At 50.0% G+C, this 18,969-nt stretch overlaps 1 protein-coding gene across 1 annotated transcript in view; it reads left to right on the forward strand.

Annotated features, from left to right (window-relative positions):
• Positions 1–18,969, forward strand: part of EXOC3L4 (exocyst complex component 3 like 4) — a gene marked incomplete in the record, with an annotated part of 73,319 nt that overhangs the window by 20,498 nt on the left and 33,852 nt on the right. Inside the window, 3 exon segments of the mRNA XM_040333779.1 lie at positions 2,385–3,030; positions 14,359–14,476; positions 17,546–17,665. Of these exon segments, the coding sequence (XP_040189713.1) occupies positions 2,385–3,030; positions 14,359–14,476; positions 17,546–17,665 (884 nt within the window).

The following is an 18,969-nucleotide window of genomic DNA, read 5'->3' on the forward strand; positions in this document are numbered from 1 at the left end:
CTTTTCAGGAGCTCTATGTTCCCTTGGTAGAAATAGGACAAAGCCCTACGTCCCATCTCTTAAAAATACCACCTGGCTGCTTGTTGTAATGTCCCAGGACAAAGGATTGGGTACTAGTTTGTTGGCACTGTCCCAATAAAGCTTGCTGGACATTGCATCTGACAGCTTTAACCATTTTTGGCCCTGGGGGTGTAGAGGTACTCACACTGTCCCTGGAAATCCTGCTGCTTTGAGAAAACTGTTGTTCAGTCCTCCTGCTGCCCAGGACCTCTCATGCTAGATATGGTGTTTCCTAGCAGAGACTGTAGGGTAGTGGAGATTCCTCTGTCCTTCCTTGCTCAGATCCCAGCCTGGAGGCAGAGCCTTCCTCAGCCCTGGGGTCCCCTCCCAGGCCACACTTAACAGCTTCCTCACAAAGCTCCATGATATTTATAGGCTAACCCAGTCACCCTGCCAGGCCAGATTCCAACAACTATGCAGATCAGGACATTCTGGCCTCCACCCACTAGCTATCAGAAACTTCTCCAAGCTTCTAGAACCAGTGGGAGGTGCCAGAGACCTGACATACAGAGCCATCCAGCCTGAACTACAGTAACCCAGACCAATTACCAAGACTCATCCAGCCCCATAATAGCACAAAGCACCCATACTGTAGGAGCACTCCTGAAAATAGCAGTCCACCTGGCTGCTTGGTGAAATGGCCCAGGACAAAGGATTGGGTACTAGCTTGTTGGCAAGGTCTCAAAAAAGCTTGCTGGACATTGCATCTGGCATCTTTAACCCTTTTTGGCCCTGGGGGTTTAGAGGTATTTAAACGGTCCCTGGAAATCATGCCACTTTGAGAAAACTTCCGTTCAGGCCTCCTGCTGCCCAGGTCCTTCCAAGTGAGACGGGGTGTTTGCTAGCAGAGACTGAAGGGTTGTGGAGCTCTGCTCTCCTTCCTTCCTTCCTTCCTTCTCCAGCTCCCAGCCTGGAGGCAGAGCCTTCCTCAGCCCCAGGGTTTCCTCCCTGGCCATATGTAACAGCTTTCTCACTCCATCTTCCACCCGACTCCCCTGCTGGCGATATTTATGGGCTAACCCAGTCACCCTGTCAGGCCTCCTGCCTGGTGATTGGCCGGATTTCCACAATTATGCAAATCAGGACCTTCTGGCTTCCACCCACTAGCCTCTAGAAACTTCTTCAAGCTTCTAGAACCAGGGAGAGGTGCCAGAGGCCTGACATTCAGAGCCCTCCAGCCTAACCTACAGTAACCCAGACCGACTACCCAGACTCACCCAGACTACAGTGAGTAAGAATACATTTTCCTACTCTAGCTCTTCAAAATGTCCACAACAGCCATGCAGACCTGGAAACTCTGAAGTGTGGGATGGCATAATGTGCTAGTATGCATTGCGTGCATACTAGCACATTGTGGACGTTTCTGAGATATTTAAAAATGCCAATAGGTAAGCCTTAGTATAGGCTTACCTATAGGTAAAAATGATGCTCCCAAGAAAATCACGTATGGTAAAACATACAATACATATTGAATACTGAAACATAAAATGCAAATAAAGGTAGATAGCTATTCACTTATTGCACATCATTGAACTGTGGCCCAGATTCTGAAAGGGCTTACAGCGGCGCAATGCCATGTGCGCCGTCGTAAGTCCTAATCTGGACCGTCGTATCTATGCGACTGATTCTTAGAATCAGTTACGCATAGATATCCATTAGATCCGACAGGCTGTCGGATCTTAAATGCAATTTTTTTTTCCGCCGCTAGGTGTCGCCTCCGTCGTTTTCCCGATCGAGTATGCAAATTAGCAAAATACGCGAATTACTGAACATATGCGCGGTCGACGCAGTGAAGATACAACGTTTACATTAGATTTGCGACGCGTAAAGTTGCCCCTGCTATATGAGGGGGCAACCAATGTTAAGTATGGCCGTCGTTCCCGTGTCGAAAATTTTAAATTTACGTTGTTTGTGTAAGTCGTCCGTGAATGGGGCTGGACGCCATTTACGTTCACGTCAAAACCAATGACGTCCTTGCAACGTCATTTTGCGCAATGCACGTCGGGAAATTTTAGGGAAGGCGCATGCGCAGTACGTTTGGCGCGGGAACGCGCCTAATTTAAATGATCCACGCCCCCTACCCGGATCATTTGAATTAGGCGGGCTTGTGCCGGGGGATTTACGCTACGCCGCCGCAACTTTACAGGCAAGTGCTTTGTGAATCAAGCACTTGCCCGTAAAACTTGCGGTGGCGTAACATAAATGAGATACGTTACGCCGCCGTAGTTTTTCTCCATTCTACGAGAATCTGGGCCTGTGTGTTTTTGTATGAATTTTGTATTTTAGTCAAGGGTATGATTATTAATGCATGTTCTCTGTTCCAGTAATGCAAATCAATGAACTTATTCATGGAAGACAGCTTCAGAAGGCCTTCAGAAGTATAAAATTCATGGAGGACAAACTGATAGAGGAGAGTCAGGGCGACAACTACTACGAAAATATAACCGAGTTCACCATACGAGCCAAGGACGTGGACTTGTTGTATGGATCTCTTTTCAACATGGTAAGGTCCATCGTGAAAGAAACTCTGGTTCAGGAAGTGGATGATTCTTTGGTGGCCACTCTGGTGCACGTTATTGAGAATGAGACCATCGTTCATGAAAACACAAGCGTGCCTTTAGGAAGTTCAGAGATCATCCTTGGCCAACCAAGACGATGGAAACATCTGTGGAGAGAAGCGGTCAAAGACAGTGTGGTCAAACGAGTAGAGTCGGTGCCCCTTAACCCGAAAGAGGAGAGCTGGCTTCCAAAGCACCTGGAGACCCTTAAGGCCAATACCTTAATAGACTTGATAAAAGTGAAGAACTCTTTAATGTCGCTCTATCCCGAGGACTACAAGGTGTGCTCCATCTATCTCCGGAGCTTCCATGATGCCCTGTCTTCCCATATACAGAAGAATGTGGTGACCTATGCCTCGGAACTGAGTCAGTTGTACAGCCTGCTGAACTTCACCATGAAGAAGTATAAAAGGTAAGGCTATGTCCGAGTATTAGATCAAAATGTCACTAATTCTACAGGTGAAGTCCAGATGAAGTATGAAGGCATGCCTATTAACCACTTAAGACCCGGACCTTTAGGCAGGTAAAGGACCTGGCCCCTTTTTGCGATTCGGCACTGCAACGCTTTAACTGACAATTGCGCGGTCAGTGGCAGCTGGTGCTCCAAATTTTTGGTTAGGACCTTTGACCTCTGGGAACCTGCCTTCTGACCTTTTACCACTTAAGACCCAGACCTTTAGGCAGCTAAAGGACCCGGCCAGTTTTTGCGATTCGGCACTGCGTCGCTTTAACTGACAATTGCGCGGTCGTGCGACGTGGCTCCCAAACAAAATTGGCGTCTTTTTTCCCCCACAAATAGAGCTTTCTTTTGGTGGTATTTGATCACCTCTGCGGTTTTTATTTTTTGCGCTATAAACAAAAATAGAGCGACAATTTTGAAAAAAATGAATATTTTTTACTTTTTGCTACAATAAATATCCCCCAAAAATATATAAAAAAACTTTTTTTTTCCTCAGTTTAGGCCGATACGTATTCTTCTACATATTTTTCGTAAAAAAAAATCGCAATAAGCGTTTATCGATTGGTTTGCGCAAAATTTATAGCGTTTACAAAATAGGGGATAGTTTTATTGCATTTTTATATATATTTTTTTTTTTTACTACTAATGGCGGCGATCAGCGATTTTTTTTTTCGTGACTGCGACATTATGGCGGACACATCGGACAATTTTGACACATTTTTGGGACCATTGTCATTTTCACAGCAAAAGGTGCTATAAAAGTGCACTGATTACTGTGAAAATGCCAATTGCAGTTTATGAGTTAACCACAAGGGGGCGCTGAAGGGGTTAAGTGTGACCTCATCTGTGTTTCTAACTGTAGGGGGGCGGGGCTGGACGTGTGACGCCATTGATCGTGTTTCCCTACTTAAGGGAACACACGATCAATGACGGCGCCACAGTGAAGAACGGGGAAGCCGTGTTTACACACACCTCTCTCCGTTCTTCAGCTCCGGGGACCGATCGCGGGACTCCAGCAGCGATCGAGTCCGCGGGTCCCGCAGCTTCAGACCGGGTCGCGGGCGCGCGCCCGCGACCCACGGCTGGGCAATTAAAGAGGACGTACAGGTACGTGCTTGTGCCCAGCCGTGACATTCTGCCGACGTATATCTGCAGGAGGCGGTCCTTAAGTGGTTAACATAATATTAATCCCTTCATGACAGTTTGTACAGATGCTTTATAACATTAACCACTTTAAGACCGGGCCTATTTTTCAAACTTGTTGTTTAGAGTTAAAGGGGTTGTAAAGGTTCGTTTTTTTATTTCCTAAATAGGTTCGTGTATTGTCGGTTCACTTACCCTTTCCTTCGATTTCCCTTCTAAAAATTTGTTTTCTTTGTCTGAATTTCTCACTTCCTGTTTCCCCCTCAGTAAGCTTGCACCCATCATCTGAGCCATTCTGGCTGGGTGTCAGGTCACCCGTAGCCAGGTGACAAGTGCACCCCGTTGGGGTCAGGGATGCACCTCACCTATAGTGAACCCTATAGCCGACTGCTGCTATCAGGGAGGAAGCGCGAACCCAAGATCACCCAGGGCGCGGAGTCTAAGACCCAGCTTTGTGTTCACCAGAGCCTCTAGTGGTGAGGATGGCCTTCGCCGCAGCTGGATCCAGGTCGCGACCCCTGGGATCCCCTAGGTCACACTCCGCAGGGAGAGAGGGGAAGCAGCAGGCAGGACAAACGGTAGTGATGGGTAGGCCGAGGTCAGGGCAACAGGCAGACAAGGGTAACCAAGAGACAGGCAAACAGGAGAAGTCAGGGACGAGCCAAAAACGGTACACAGGAAGACAATAGTAGCACACTGAAGACAGGAACTTAAGCAAAGAAACACTGTTGAACAGCACTGCAGACCTGTAGTGCAACAGTTAATATAGACTTCCTGGGATGGCCTGGGTGGGGCCATAAAGGAAGAGGAAGTGATAAAAAAGGAACCAGAACAGGGTCAGGCCTCTAATGAACAGATGGAAACAGGTAAGCTGAGAGACTACTGCATATTCATGACACTGGGGGTTAGTCAGCGTGCTCGCCCCCTCCCTTGGGACTACATCCCTCCCCGCAGGGATGTAGTCCCAAGGGAGGGGGCAAGCACGCTGACTAACCCCCAGACAGAACGTCTCGGATTATGGGGGCAAGCTTACTGAGGAGAAACAGGAAGTGAGAAATTCAGACAAAGAATATCCACGGTTTTCTTGTCGGAATTTCCGATCGTGTGTACGCGGCATTACAGATACAACCGGCCCACAGGAGTATAGTACATTCAGTATGGAACATCTAAAAAAACAGGTGCATCCAGTAGGTCCGACGCGTTTCGTGTACATAAATTACACTCCTCAGGGGCAGGTGCACTTAGGTCTACAAAAAAAAAAAAACATGAATGAGTAAAAATGTTCCATGTTTAAACCCATATATAGGGGAAGTAATTACATAAAGGGAGAGAGATGTAGACTCCTCCCCCATAGATACTTCCAAGTCTGTTCAGTCTGAATCTATGAAACCAGACAGGGAGCGCTGCCTAGAGGTGTCATTCCCGGGAGCTCAGGTCGGAGACCGCACATAAAAGACTGGTAGCTAGACTCACGTACCTGTGCCTAACGTTAGGCAGGCGTAGCGTATCGCATATACGCTACGCCGCCGTAAGTCAGAGAGGCAAGTGCTGTATTCACAAAGCACTTGCGTCCTAAGTTACGGCGGCGTAGCGTAAATGGGCCGGCGTTAGCGCGCCTAATTCAAATTGTGAAGAGGTGTTTTATGCGAATGATTCGTGACCCGACGTGATTGACGTTTTTTACGAACGGCGCATGCGCCGTCCGTGGACATATCCCAGTGCGCATGCTCCAAATTACGCCGCAAAGACTTATTGGTTTCGACATGAACGTAAATTACGCCCAGCCCCAATCACGGACGACTTACGCAAACGACGTAAACAAAATTAAATTCGACGCGGGTCCGACGTCCATACTTAACATTGGCTGCGCCATCTTTTTGGTGGAATAACTTTAGGCCTGAAAACGCCTTACGTAAACGGTGTATCTTAACTGCGACGGGCAAGCGTACGTTTGTGAATAGGCGTATCTCGCTGATTTACGCATTCTAGGCGTAAATCAGCGTATACGCCCCTAGCGGCCGGCCTAAATAGACAGCTAAGATACGACGGCGCCCGCGGTCGTATCTTAGCTAGATTTAAGTGTATCTCAATTTGAGAATACACTTAAATTTACGACGGCGCAGATTCAGAGTTACGACGGCGTATCTACTGATACGCCGGCGTAACACTCTCTGAATCCGGCTATGGGTGCATAATATGATCCCAACAGTGATTAGGAACACGTAGCCAAATGGTAGTGGGTGTGGCTTCAAATTTTCAAAAAATTGATTATAATATATGCATTTTAAATGCACATAGGGCGTACCACTAATAAGGTATATATATTGAAACCCAACACCACAGATCAGAAATAAAGATCTGAGTATAAAGGATAATGAATGGGCTGGGAAGCCTCAGTAAAATGTAAGTTAGAAAACTCTAATAAAGGAAATGATGAAAGAAAAGAAATGGGAAGAAGCGAGGATGAGATAACAACTAAGGGGCAAAAGGCTGGATCCAGAGACAAACGGGCAACTAGCCAAGAGATCAAGATTTCATTGCCATACAACAGAGCCAGATTGGTGACCTTGCTTTTTCTTTATTGCAATTTGCCTAATACAGTCTAGTCATCAAGCGGCTCCCAGCCAGCTGATTGGACAATGAAGGTCAATAGTACAGGCACAAGGTCATCAATTTGTTAGCAAGCTTCCCTTGTTAGAGTGAGTCTCTCTAAGCCAGAGACTTGCTCTGCATAGGGGTATAGGGTGCTAATCAGTGGGGGCTGGTGCTCCAAATTTTTGGGGGGGGCGCAAACAAACATAAAAAAAAAAAACCATCAATTCCAGCCACTGTGCCCATCAAATGCAGCCACTGTGCCCATCAAATGCAGCCACTGTGCCCATCAAATGCAACCACTGTGCCCATCAAATGCAACCACTGTGCCCATCAAACGCAACCACTGTGCTCATCAAACGCAGCCACTGTGCTCATCAATTTCCGCCACTGTGCTCATCAAACGCTGCCACTGTGCTCATCAATTTTCGCCACTGTGCCCATCAAACGCTGCCACTGTGCCCATCGAATGCAACCATTGTGCCCATCAAACGCTGCCACTGTGCCCATCGAATGCAACCATTGTGCCCATCAAATGCAGCCACTGTGCCCATAAAATGCAGCCACTGTGCCCATCAAACGCAGCCACTGTGCCATCAATTCCCGCCACTGTACCCATCAAGCGCAGCCACTGTGCCCATCAAACGCTGTCACTGTGCCCATCAAACGCAGCCACTGTGCCAATCAAACGCAGCCACTGTGCCATCAATTCCGCCACTGTACCCATCAAGCGCAGCCACTGTGCCCATCAAATGCTGTCACGGTGCCCATCAAACGCAGCCACTGTGCCCATCAACCGCTGCCACTGTGCCATCAAACGCAACCACTGTGCCCATCAAACGCAGCCACTGTGCCCATCAAACGCAGCCAATGTGCCCATCAAACGCAACCACTGTGCCCATCAAACGCAGCCACTGTGCCCATCAAATGCAACCACTGTGCCCATCAAACGCAACCACTGTGCCCATCAAACGCAGCCACTGTACCCATAAATTTCCGCCACTGTGCCATCAAACGTAGCTACTGTACTCATCAATTGCTGCCAGTGTGCCCATCAATTGCCGCCACTGTGCTCATCGATTGCTGCCAGTGTGCCCATCAATTGCTGCCAGTGTGCCCATCAATTGCTGCCACTGTGCCCATCAATTGCTGCCACTGTGCCCATCAATTGACGCTACTGTGCCCATCAATTGCCGCCAATGTGCCCATCAAATGCTGCCAGTGTGTATCCCCCGCCGGGCGCTTACCTTGGTGGGGCAGCGGGTCACGGCGGTGTCGTTTCAGCCAATCAGGTGACAGGTAACAGACCCCCGAGCACCTGATTAGCGGAGAGGCGGTTGAGTGTTAGGAAAGCGAATATCCTAACAGAAAGCTGAGTGAACTGGGAGCGCCCAGCATGGCGCCCGCCTCTGGCTCTAATCAGGTGCTACCAAAAAATACCCCGCCGCTGTAATTCAGGCTCCCGGCGCCTGAAAAGGGGCGAGGCAACTGAATAGGGGGTGGCAGCAGCCACCATAGATAGAGTCATGCAATGTATGACTCTATCTATGGCGATAGAGGGGTGGCAGGAGAGAGGGGGCGGGGCCCGCACGCCCCCTTATGGCTCACCGCCACTGGTGCCAATGGAGAGAGAAAGGCATGTGTACTACTGTAGCTGTCTTCAAAATACGCAAAATGATTATTTCACTGAATCCAGAACCGAATGAACTTGACGTTTTTTAATTTTCTACCTGGAGCTCAGCTTTAAGCTTCTGACATTTCTGTGCAGTTATAGCGCTTTTAGTGCGCCACCTCGCCACCTCGCCACCTCTCATTAATGCCGTGATTTTCCATGTTGATCTCAGCAGCAGCAAACAGCAGAAAGGTTGGGTAGAGCAGCTGATCCTACGCACAGTCACTAATTATTCATCCTTGGTACCTCGTGTTCTACAAATAAAGCAATTTTCCTCCACACTTAACTTGTTTTCCATGCAGCCCGCGATGCGTGCCTCGGTGTCAGCGTGCCTTGGTGTCAGTGGCGCGATGTCACCCGCCTCCCCCCCCCTATCGTCAGACGGCCTTTATGTGCACTTATGTTGCCTGCATAGGTATTGTTGTGATATAGTCGCAGTGACTCAGATGAGGGGATATTTAATAGAATGTCTATAAATAAATAGCGCTGTCATGAGTCAGGAGCGTGCGTTGTGACAAAGCAGCCGGAGGATACAGACTCCTGGTGAACTAAAAGTCCCAGCATGTCCTGGAAGCATCCATCTATCGGTCCGTCCATCTATGGGCCATATTCTCAAATACTTTACGCCTGCGTATCAGCAGATACGCAGACGTAAGTCCGATCCTATGTTTAAGTGTATTCTCAAACTGAGATACACTTAAACATGCCTAAGATACGACGGCCTGCGCCGTTGTATCTTAGGCTGCAATATTTACGCTGACCGCTAGGTGGCGGTCAGCGTAGAATATGCAAATGACTAGTCACGCCGATTCTCTAACGTACGCTTGCCCGCCGTAGTGTTTTAACGTTGTTTCCGTAAGCGATACGCGGCGTAAAGATAAAGATGCCCCCTAGGTGGCGTACTCAATGTTAAGTATGGCCGTCGATCCCGCGTCGAAATTTGAAAATTTAACGTCGTTTGCGTAAGTCGTCCGTGAATGGCGCTGGACGCCATTTACATTACAGTCAAAACAAATGACGTCCGTGAGACGTCATTTAGCACAATGCACGTCGGGTAATTTACCCGACGGAGCATGCGCATTACGATCGGCGCGGGAGTGCGCCTAATTTAAATGATCCACGCCCCCTACCAGGATCATTTGAATTAGGAGGACTTGCGCGGGTGGACTTTACGCGACGCCGCCGCAAGTTTACAGGTAAGTGGTTTGGGAATCAGGCACTTGCCACTTAAACTTGCGGCGGCGTAACGTAAAGGACATACGTTCCGCCGCCTCAGATATTTAAGAATATGCCCCAATGTATCTATTTTATAAAATCACCTGCAATGGGCAAGGCCAACTCAATATCGAACCCTACAGACTGAGGGCCATATTCTCAAACAAGTTACGCCGGTGTATCTACTGATACACCGGCGTAAATCGAATTTCCCGCCGGCGTATCATTATTTTGTATTTACAAAACAAGATACGCCGGATTTAGGCTAGGATTCGACTAAGTCACTTACACGGTCGGATCCTAAATGTAATTTCCCGCCGGCCGCTAGGTGGCGTTTACGTTCAGGTCTCATTTGTTTATGCAAATGAGCCTGATACGCCGATTCCCGAACGAAATCGCGTCGCGTAACCGTCGCTAACGTCGTTTGCGTAAGCGTAAGGTTACCCCTGCTATATGAGGGGTAACCTTACGCCAGTCCCACGTAGGCCATGTTAAGTATGGCGTCGGGTCCGCGTCGTCTTTTCCCGTCGTTTTACTAAGTCGTTCTTGAATACGACTTTACGTTTTTTTTGCAGAGAAAACCGTGCGTGTGTATGGTTTTTCGTCGAAAAAACTGCCGGGAATCTCGACGAGAAAAATAGAGAACCTGCTCTCAATTTTCCCGTCGGGATTCTCGGCAGTGTTTTCTTGCTGAGAAACCCGAGTGTCTGTATACTTACCTGCCTATATGGAAACCCGCGCATGCTCGATGAGACTTCGGTGCATGCGCAGTAGCCTCCAAGGCATAATGTAGGGTGCAGCAAGATGGCGGCGACGGCATCGAATGTGACAAGCGCATGCTCGTCGTAGTCAATGACGTCACCGCGTTCTTGCCATTAAAAAGAATGGCGGTTCTTTTGAATGGCGTGTGTGTACACTCGGCGAGGAAGGAAAGCTTGCCAGGAATCTCGTCAGGAAAACCGACGTTTTTTTCCTGACGAGATTCCCGGCTGTGTGTACAGGGCTTAAGAATGGGATGCCATTAAAGTTCATGGGGTAGATTCAGGAAGCTATTACGGCGGCGTATTTTCAAATATCGTTACGCCAATTCTCAAAGGCAGATACGCTCCAAAAATAGGCTTCCTCCGCCGACGTAACTTGAATGCGGCGACGTAGAATTGTGTGCAATATTACATTGGCCACTAGGGGCGCTTCCGTTGTTTTCGGTGTAGAGTATGCAAATTACCTAGTTACATCGATTCACAAACGTACGTGCGCCCGGCGGTAGTTTTTTACGTCGTTTGCGTAAGGCGTTTTCGGCGTAACGTTGCTCCTGCTATTAGGTGGCGCAGCCAATGTTAAGTATGGACGTCGTTCCCGCTTCGAAATTTGAATTGTTTACATCGTTTGCGTAAGTCGTTTGCGAATAGGGCTGGACGTAATTTACGTTCACGTCGAAACCAATATGTCGTTGCGGGGGTACTTGGGAGCAATGCACACTGGGATATGTACACGGACGGCGCATGCGCCGTTCGTAAAACACGTCAATCACGTCAGGTCATCACACATTAGCATAAAACACGCCCCCCCTTCCACATTTGAATTACGCGGGCTTACGCCGGCCCCATTTACGCTACGCCGCCGCAACTTACGGAGCAAGTGCTTTGTGAATACTGCACTTGCTCCTGTAAGTTGCGGCGGCGTAGCGTAAATACGATACGCTGCGCCGCCGTAACATCAAGCGTAGCTACCTGAATCTAGCCCCATGTGCGTATAAAGGCAGGCGTCCCAATACTTTTGGTAATATAGTGTATGTTATTTATTTGTTTGGTAAAAAAAAAAATCATAAAAGTAGAGTTACCTCTTTTACGCACCAATGACTAAGCATTTCGCACCGGAAAACCCTGAGCGCCAGAATCTACCGATGCGATAACCACATTTGATTTTACGGAGTTCCCATCAGAAAGGGTTAACGGACGGGGGTTGGCATTACATTTTTAAAGAGGTGGGTCCCAATTTGAAAACACTTAATTCTAAACGTGCCGTTTTTGTTACAACTCAATACCGCGAATTGCGGTAACACCGGCAGGTGCCGCGTGCCGCATTAAGTGCCTTTTTTCCCCCCATACCTGTATTCAGAGCGCTGGAGTATTCAACATCGACGACCTACCGCGGGGAGGAAAGTACATTTAGCAGCGTGGCGCTGTATCTAAGGTATACGGGGTAACCTTGAAAAGAAGAGCTCCCTTATTGGATAAGTGCCCTTCTTTTGAGATCGCGCTCGTGTATGTGTCACGGCTCGAAACATTAAACCTGAGCGCTCGCCATGGCAACCCAACCGGCTTCGTCTTTGACAGCCTTTGTAGAACTCGAGAGGATAATACAGCTCTGATGTGAAAATCAATTTGTTTAACGCCGCAGTCACGCCGCTTGACCCTGGAGCATACTTGCGTGTAAAAAAACCTGCGGCGCTCAGAAGTGTTCAAGAGGCCCTTGCGTTACGATCGCACTTTTTAAAAGAAAATGAGAAGTAAAATCCCAGTTTATGCAAATATTTGAATCTTCGGGACTTACGACTGTACAAGTCTACTTATGAAAGATTTAGGTTTGTCTGCTGATTGGCTATAAGTCTCACTCTTCAGCTGGCCTTGCACGGTGTCAACCAGCTTGTGAGTGCGCATAACAGCATCAAATTACAGAGCACCGGAGTGGCCTACGACCCTCCTTTTTGGCAGGCTCTATTATTTTATGCTGTTCACTCCTTCAGGTAAAGGGAGAGATAATGAGATTAGAAAGGCCAGGGCAGCTGTGCAACCAGCCCTCCTGTACTGGGCCCGGGCCTCATCAGTTCAAAAAGAGGGGGGGGGGGTTCAGAGCATCTGACGAGCAGGAGGGCCGGCTGTACTGCCTTATTGCTGACACTTGTGGATCCCCCTGTAGCTCTGCCGGCATCTACTCTTCTTTCTCCCTACCGATGTGCTGCAGGGAGATCTTTTCTTGGATCCACCTTCTGTCCGGGAGCCTCTGTGCTCCCTCCCTCCACCGCAGCGCTTCCGGCTTCCCTCCCTTCACCACAGCGCTTCCGGCTTCCCTCACTCCACCGCAGCGCTTCCGGCTTCCCTCCCTCCACTGCAGTGCTTCCCTCCCTCCACCGCAGCGCTTCCGGCTTCCCTCCCTCCACCGCAGCGCTTTCAGCTTCCCTCCACCGCATGCTTCCGGCTTCCCTCCCTCCACCGCAGCGCTTCCGGCTTCCCTCCCTCCACCGCAGCGCTTCCGGCTTCCCTCCCTCCACCGCAGCGCTTCCGGCTTCCCTCCCTCCACCGCAGCGCTTCCGGCTTCCCTCCCTCCACCGCAGCGCTTCCGGCTTCCCTCCCTCCACCGCAGCGCTTCCGGCTTCCCTCCCTCCACCGCAGCGCTTCCGGCTTCCCTCCCTCCACCGCAGCGCTTCCGGCTTCCCTCCCTCCACCGCAGCGCTTCCGGCTTCCCTCCCTCCACCGCAGCGCCTCCGGCTTCCCTCCCTCCACCGCAGCGCTTCCGGCTTCCCTCCCTCCACCGCAGCGCTTCCGCCTGCCCTCCCTCCATCGCAGCGCTTCCGGCTTCCCTCCCTCCACCGCAGCGCTTCCGGCTTCCCTCCCTCCACCGCAGTGCTTCTGGCTTCTCTCCCTCCACCGCAGCGCTTCCGGCTTCCCTCCCTCCACCGCAGTGCTTCTGGCTTCCCTCCCTCCACCGCAGCGCTTCCGGCTTCCCTCCCTCCACCGCAGCACTTCCGGCTTCCCTCCCTCCACCGCAGCGCTTCCGGCTTCCCTCCCTCCGCCGCAGCGCTTCCGGCTTCCCTCCCTCCACCGCAGCGCCTCCGGCTTCCCTCCCTCCACCGCAGCGCTTCCGGCTTCCCTCCCTCCACCGCAGCGCTTCCGGCTTCCCTCCCTCCACCTTCCGGGTCCAAAATGAAATAGAGGACACAGCCACCCCATACTAACTAATAACTCCTCTTCCGGAACTGGTTGCTAGGGCCAGCACTGCCTGGCATCTTGCAACCAGTGACAATTTACTCTCAGACAGTGAGACCGGGAGTGAGGCTTGCGCCTAGTGCACTGCTATCCCCACCCATCTCAGCACCTCCTCCTTCTCTGGCACCCAGCGGCAAGCAGCAGGGACTGGTGTGATCTTCACTCTCCAGATAGTGACCCCAGAGGGAGTGACAGCAGCACTACATCTGGTGGCAGGCTATGGGTGGCAAGCGGCACATTCACCTGACAAATAACCCGCCGCCAAATTCCCCAATTACATTACATTAGCCTCTTGAGGGGGAGGGGGCGAGCAGGCAAGTCAGGACACTCTCGACTTTGCAGATAGAGAAAGGAGCTGTGTGTTAGTGGGCGTCCTGACACTCCTGCTCGCCCCCTGAAGAGGCTTTCTCCACACCAGGGAGAAAGCCTTGCATTACTGTGTGGAGTTACAGACAGAAGAACAGGAAGTGAGGATTTCTCAGAAGAAATAAGGACATTTAAAAGCAAAATGGAAGGATGAGGTAAGTGAAGGAGGACTGCACTAAGGGAAAGGAAGCTATTTAGGGAATTTTTCCCCCCCCTTTACAACCCCTTTAAAGGTCTGCATATGTGATGAAGAAATATGGCCGCCCTAACGTCAACAGCTTTGGTTTACTTGTTTTCCTTTCACAGCAAAGAATTTATGGCCAACCCTGAACTTCACCCGGAAATGAACGCTGCCACCCTCCCGCCTGTGATAGGTGGGGAATGCCTTGAAAAATTAAAGAAGGATTATAACACCGCTCTACAGGTAATGGTTTATAAGAGCTTTCTAACAATTGTATGGAAATGTATATATCATACCTGCAACGTGGTAATGCATACATAATACATTTACGAACGGGGGGAAGAAAGTGCCCGTTTTTACGAACTGTCTGTAAAAATATGGACGGTTAGCAACACTGGGGAGGGTCGAGGAGAGCCAAGAAGAAAACCATAACGCAGAGCAGGTAAGTATATCTTGTTAGGGCCAGATCCACATAGAAATAGATCGGCGCAGTGTATCAGAGATACACTACGCCGCCGTACCTTACCTGGCGTTCTTTCGAATCCTCAACGATTTTGCGCCGTAATTTACAGCGGCATAGTGTATTTCTGGCCGTCCCGAAATTTCCCGCCGTGCATTGCGCTAAATGACGTCGCTAGGACGTCATTTTTTTAACTTAGACGGGACTTACGAACATTCCGATTCACGGACGTCATACGCAAAAAATAAAAAAATTCAAATTTCGACGCGGGAATGACGGCCATACTTAACATGGCAAATCTAACTATACGCCGCAAAATACCAGCTTTAACTATACGCCGTAAAAAGCCGACTAGCGACGCCGTAAAAAAATGCGCCGTACGTTCGTGGATCGACGGAAATAGCTAATTTGCATACCCGACGCGGAAAACGACGTGAACGCCACCCAGCGGACGCCGAAGTATTGCATCTTAGATCCGAAAGGCGTACGAGGACGTACACCTGTCGGATCTAGCCCAGAAGCCGTCGTATCTTGGTTTGAGGATTCAAACTAAAGATACGACGCGGGAAATTTGAAAGTACGCCGGCGTATCAGTAGATACGCCGGCGTACTCTCTCTCTGAATCTGGCCCTTAGAATTTAATTAGCCAGATTCAGAGAGACTTACAACGGCGTATCAGTAGATACGCCGTCGTAAGTCCGAATGAGCGCCGTTGTATCTTTGCGCGCATTCTTAAAATGAGAAACGCCTCACTGTTGCTAAGATACGACCGACGTAAGTCTCCTACGCCGTCGTAAGATACGCCGATTCACGAACGTATGTACGCCTGTCGCAGTAAGCTACGCCATTTACGTAAGACATACGCCGGCGTAAAGATAAACCACCAAAAAGATGGTGCAGCCCATGCAAGGTATGGACGATGTCGTATTTTACGTTGTTTTGCGTAAGCGTACGTGAATGGGGCTGGGCGTAGGTTACGTTCACGTCGAAAGCATTGAGTATTTGCGGCGTGATTCTGAGCATGCGCGCGAATGCGCCGTACCAACGGCCCTCATTTACATGGGGTCACGGTTACTTTACATGTAGCACGCCCACTACCTGCCTAATTTGAATTAGGCGGGGTTACGCCGGGCCAATTTCTGCTACGCCGACGTAACTTAGGGAGCAAGTGCTTTGTGAATACTGGCCTTGCCTCACTATGTTACGTTGGCGTAGCGCATATGGGATGCGCTACGCCGAACTAAAGATGCGCCCGTCTCTCTGAATCTGGCTAAATATCACTAAAAGTAAATTAGACTTAAGTCGGCGATACACAGATCGAAATTCAGCTAGTTCAGCAGGGACCGGACGAGTTTCGATCCATGTATATGGCCTAGCTGGTTGTACACAAATTGATCTACCAGCCTGTCAAGCGTTTTCAGAATGGCCAGGGGAGGGCTGGCAGCCTTAGGCCTGGGGGGGGGGGGGGGGGGGAGTTCAGTCAATTGGCCCATTGAACCTCCGAATCAGCTCACCATCCATGGCCCATCTGGTTTTTCAATGCAGCCAACTCCAGTGCCCATCAATGCAGCCTGATCACTGGGGGGGATGGGGGGGGTCAGCTATGGGTGTCAGGGTCTCTCACCACAGGTCCTTGCATGCCACGGCCTCCTTGGGGGGTAATGCTCCTGGTCCTGGGTTGCAGGTTGCAGCCAGCACCCAGCCCTGCGTCCCGACTCCCTGGCACACCCTGCTTCCAAGAATCCGGTCTCCAGGAGTTGTAGTTTCCTCTGCGCTGCTCTGTTTTCCACCCACCGGGGAGCTTGAGTGTGGACTACAACTCCCAAAATGCAACAGCTAGTGGTCAGCCGCCATGGCCATGCCCTCGGCCCAACTTTCTAGACCCGAATAAAAAAGAAAATGGTAGCGGGCAGCAGCTGCCGGCCTGGGAGGAAATTACCACCCTGCCCCCCAGCCCAGCCCTCCCCTGCCGTTGGCTATAATCAGCAACACTGGCCCAGATTCAAGAAGCAATTGCGCCCGTGTAACCATAAGTTACACAGCGCAATTGCTTACTTGCTCCGATGTAACGAGTGCTCCTGATTCAGGAACCTCGTTACACCGGCTGCAGCCTAATTTTAGGCTGCATTCTTGCGGGGGCCGCTAGGGGGCGCTCCCATTGTGTATCAGCGTGTAGTATGCAAATTGCATACTACCACTGATTCACAAGCTTGCGCGGGCCCCGTGCAAGCCAGGTACGGAGTTTCCGTACGGCAACTTTAGCGCAAGGCTGCCCTTTCTAATAGCAGCGGCAGCCAATGCTAAAGTATAGCTGGCCTTCCCGCGCCGTGAAATTTGAATTTCACGGCGTTTGCTTAAGTGCTTCGAGGAATGGCGCTGGACGCCATTCACGTTCACTTTGAAGCAAATGACGTCCTTGCGACGTCATTCGCCGCAATGCACGTCGGGAAAGTTTCCAGACGGAGCATGCGCTGTACGCTCGGCGCGGGAGCGCGCCTAATTTAAATGATTCCCGCCCCCGGCGGGATCATTTAACTTACGCGCGCTTACGCCGGGCAAATTTGCCGGCGCGCCCTCGCAGTTCACGGAGCTACTGCTCCGTGAATCGAGGGCAGCGCAAAATATTTGCGGGGGCGCAGCGCAAAATCGTTGCCCTGCTCCCCCGCAAATATCGCGCAATTCTACCTGAATCTGGGCCACTGATCATTGTATTCTACTTTTTCAAGGCACTGTATATGTATGTGTAATTATATAATATTTATAAAATCTTTTGGTTTGTTGTATTATATTTATCTTCTATATTATTCCTCTGCTGACTCGTCTTTGTTGTCTTACAATTATATTATTTTAAGGGAATCATAAAAAGATATTATCACAACATACTAGAGATGGAGAAGAATAAATGGGAAAAGGAGGTGGAGGTAGAGGAGGAGACATTCGAGGAACTTCCACTTCACACCGACATAGAACATGTGAGTATGCCAATCACTCTGCCATTGTTTATTAGAGTGTCACTAAACCCCGGACCCTGTATTCATTATATCTGATCTCCCACAGTACACAGAACATGGATATACAATTATTTTAGGAAATATAAACTGCTAAATATTTTTTCTCATCAGCAGTATACAGCAGTCTTGTGACTTCTATCAGTGTCTGGTTAAAGCTTGTAGGAGGAGTTTTCATTCTCCTCTGACTGTCCCATGAGGCTGCGTGACTCCTGGCCCTCTGTCTGGACAGTGCTGATTGGCCCCTGTGCTGATCACATGCACCCTCCCAAAAAATAAACTCTCCAGCAATACACACCAAACTGAGCATGTGCAGAGTCCCCCCCAAGGCTCTGGTACTATCAGGAGATGGATTGGGGGCTGTGAAAGAAGAGGATCAGAGATGACAGGAGCACTGGTTAAAGCTTGGAGGAGGAGTTTTCATTCTCCTCTGACTGTCCTATGAGGCTGCATGACCCCTGGCCCTCTGTCTGGACAGTGCTGATTGGCCCTGTGCTGATCACATGCACCCTCCCAAAAAATAAACTCTCCAACAATACACACCAAACTGAGCATGTGCAGAGTGCCCCCCAAGGCTCTTGTACTATCAGGAGATGGATTGGGGACTGTGTAAGATGACAGGATCAAACAGCCTTTTTACATGATGCAAAGGTTTAACCCCTTAGCCATGGCAGATGGTTCTCAATTTTCTTGGAGGGGGGCAGCGGCCTCCTCAGCCAGCCAGACAACCAACAACCCCCCCCCCCCCCCCCAGCGCTGGCTTGTTTGATCACGATCCCCTCCTCCGCCGCTCGCCCGCCAGCCCCTGCACTTACCCCATCCAGGTCGCAGCTTCCCCCCTGCGCCTCCTTCCAAGTCTCGGCGGTTGCTTCTCCTCCCGGCCAATCAGGACTTAGGAACCCCGGCCAATCTGTTCCCAGGACTCGATTCGCCAGGAGGAGAAACAGGAAGACATTAGCGAATATTATTATAATATAATATCTGGGTGGGCTTGGGGCGCAGTGCTCTGCACCCGGAGCCCACACTTTTTGAAGCCAATTAGAGGCTCTAGATCTAATCAGGTGCTTCTGAAAAAAAAAAAAAACATTGGAATCCATTTGTCCGGCGCCCTGTATGTAGATTAGGGGGCTGTAGGAAGGTCACTGCCCCCTAGATTCCACATTGAGTATAACGCGCATGCTTTACTACATATAAAGACCGATTGTACTGTTGTGGGTTTAGTAACACTTTACCCACTCCAGCCCCGGACCATTTTGCTGGTCAATGAC

The sequence above is a fragment of the Rana temporaria genome, chromosome 13 (genome assembly GCF_905171775.1).
Source record: "Rana temporaria chromosome 13, aRanTem1.1, whole genome shotgun sequence".
NCBI lineage: Eukaryota > Metazoa > Chordata > Amphibia > Anura > Ranidae > Rana > Rana temporaria.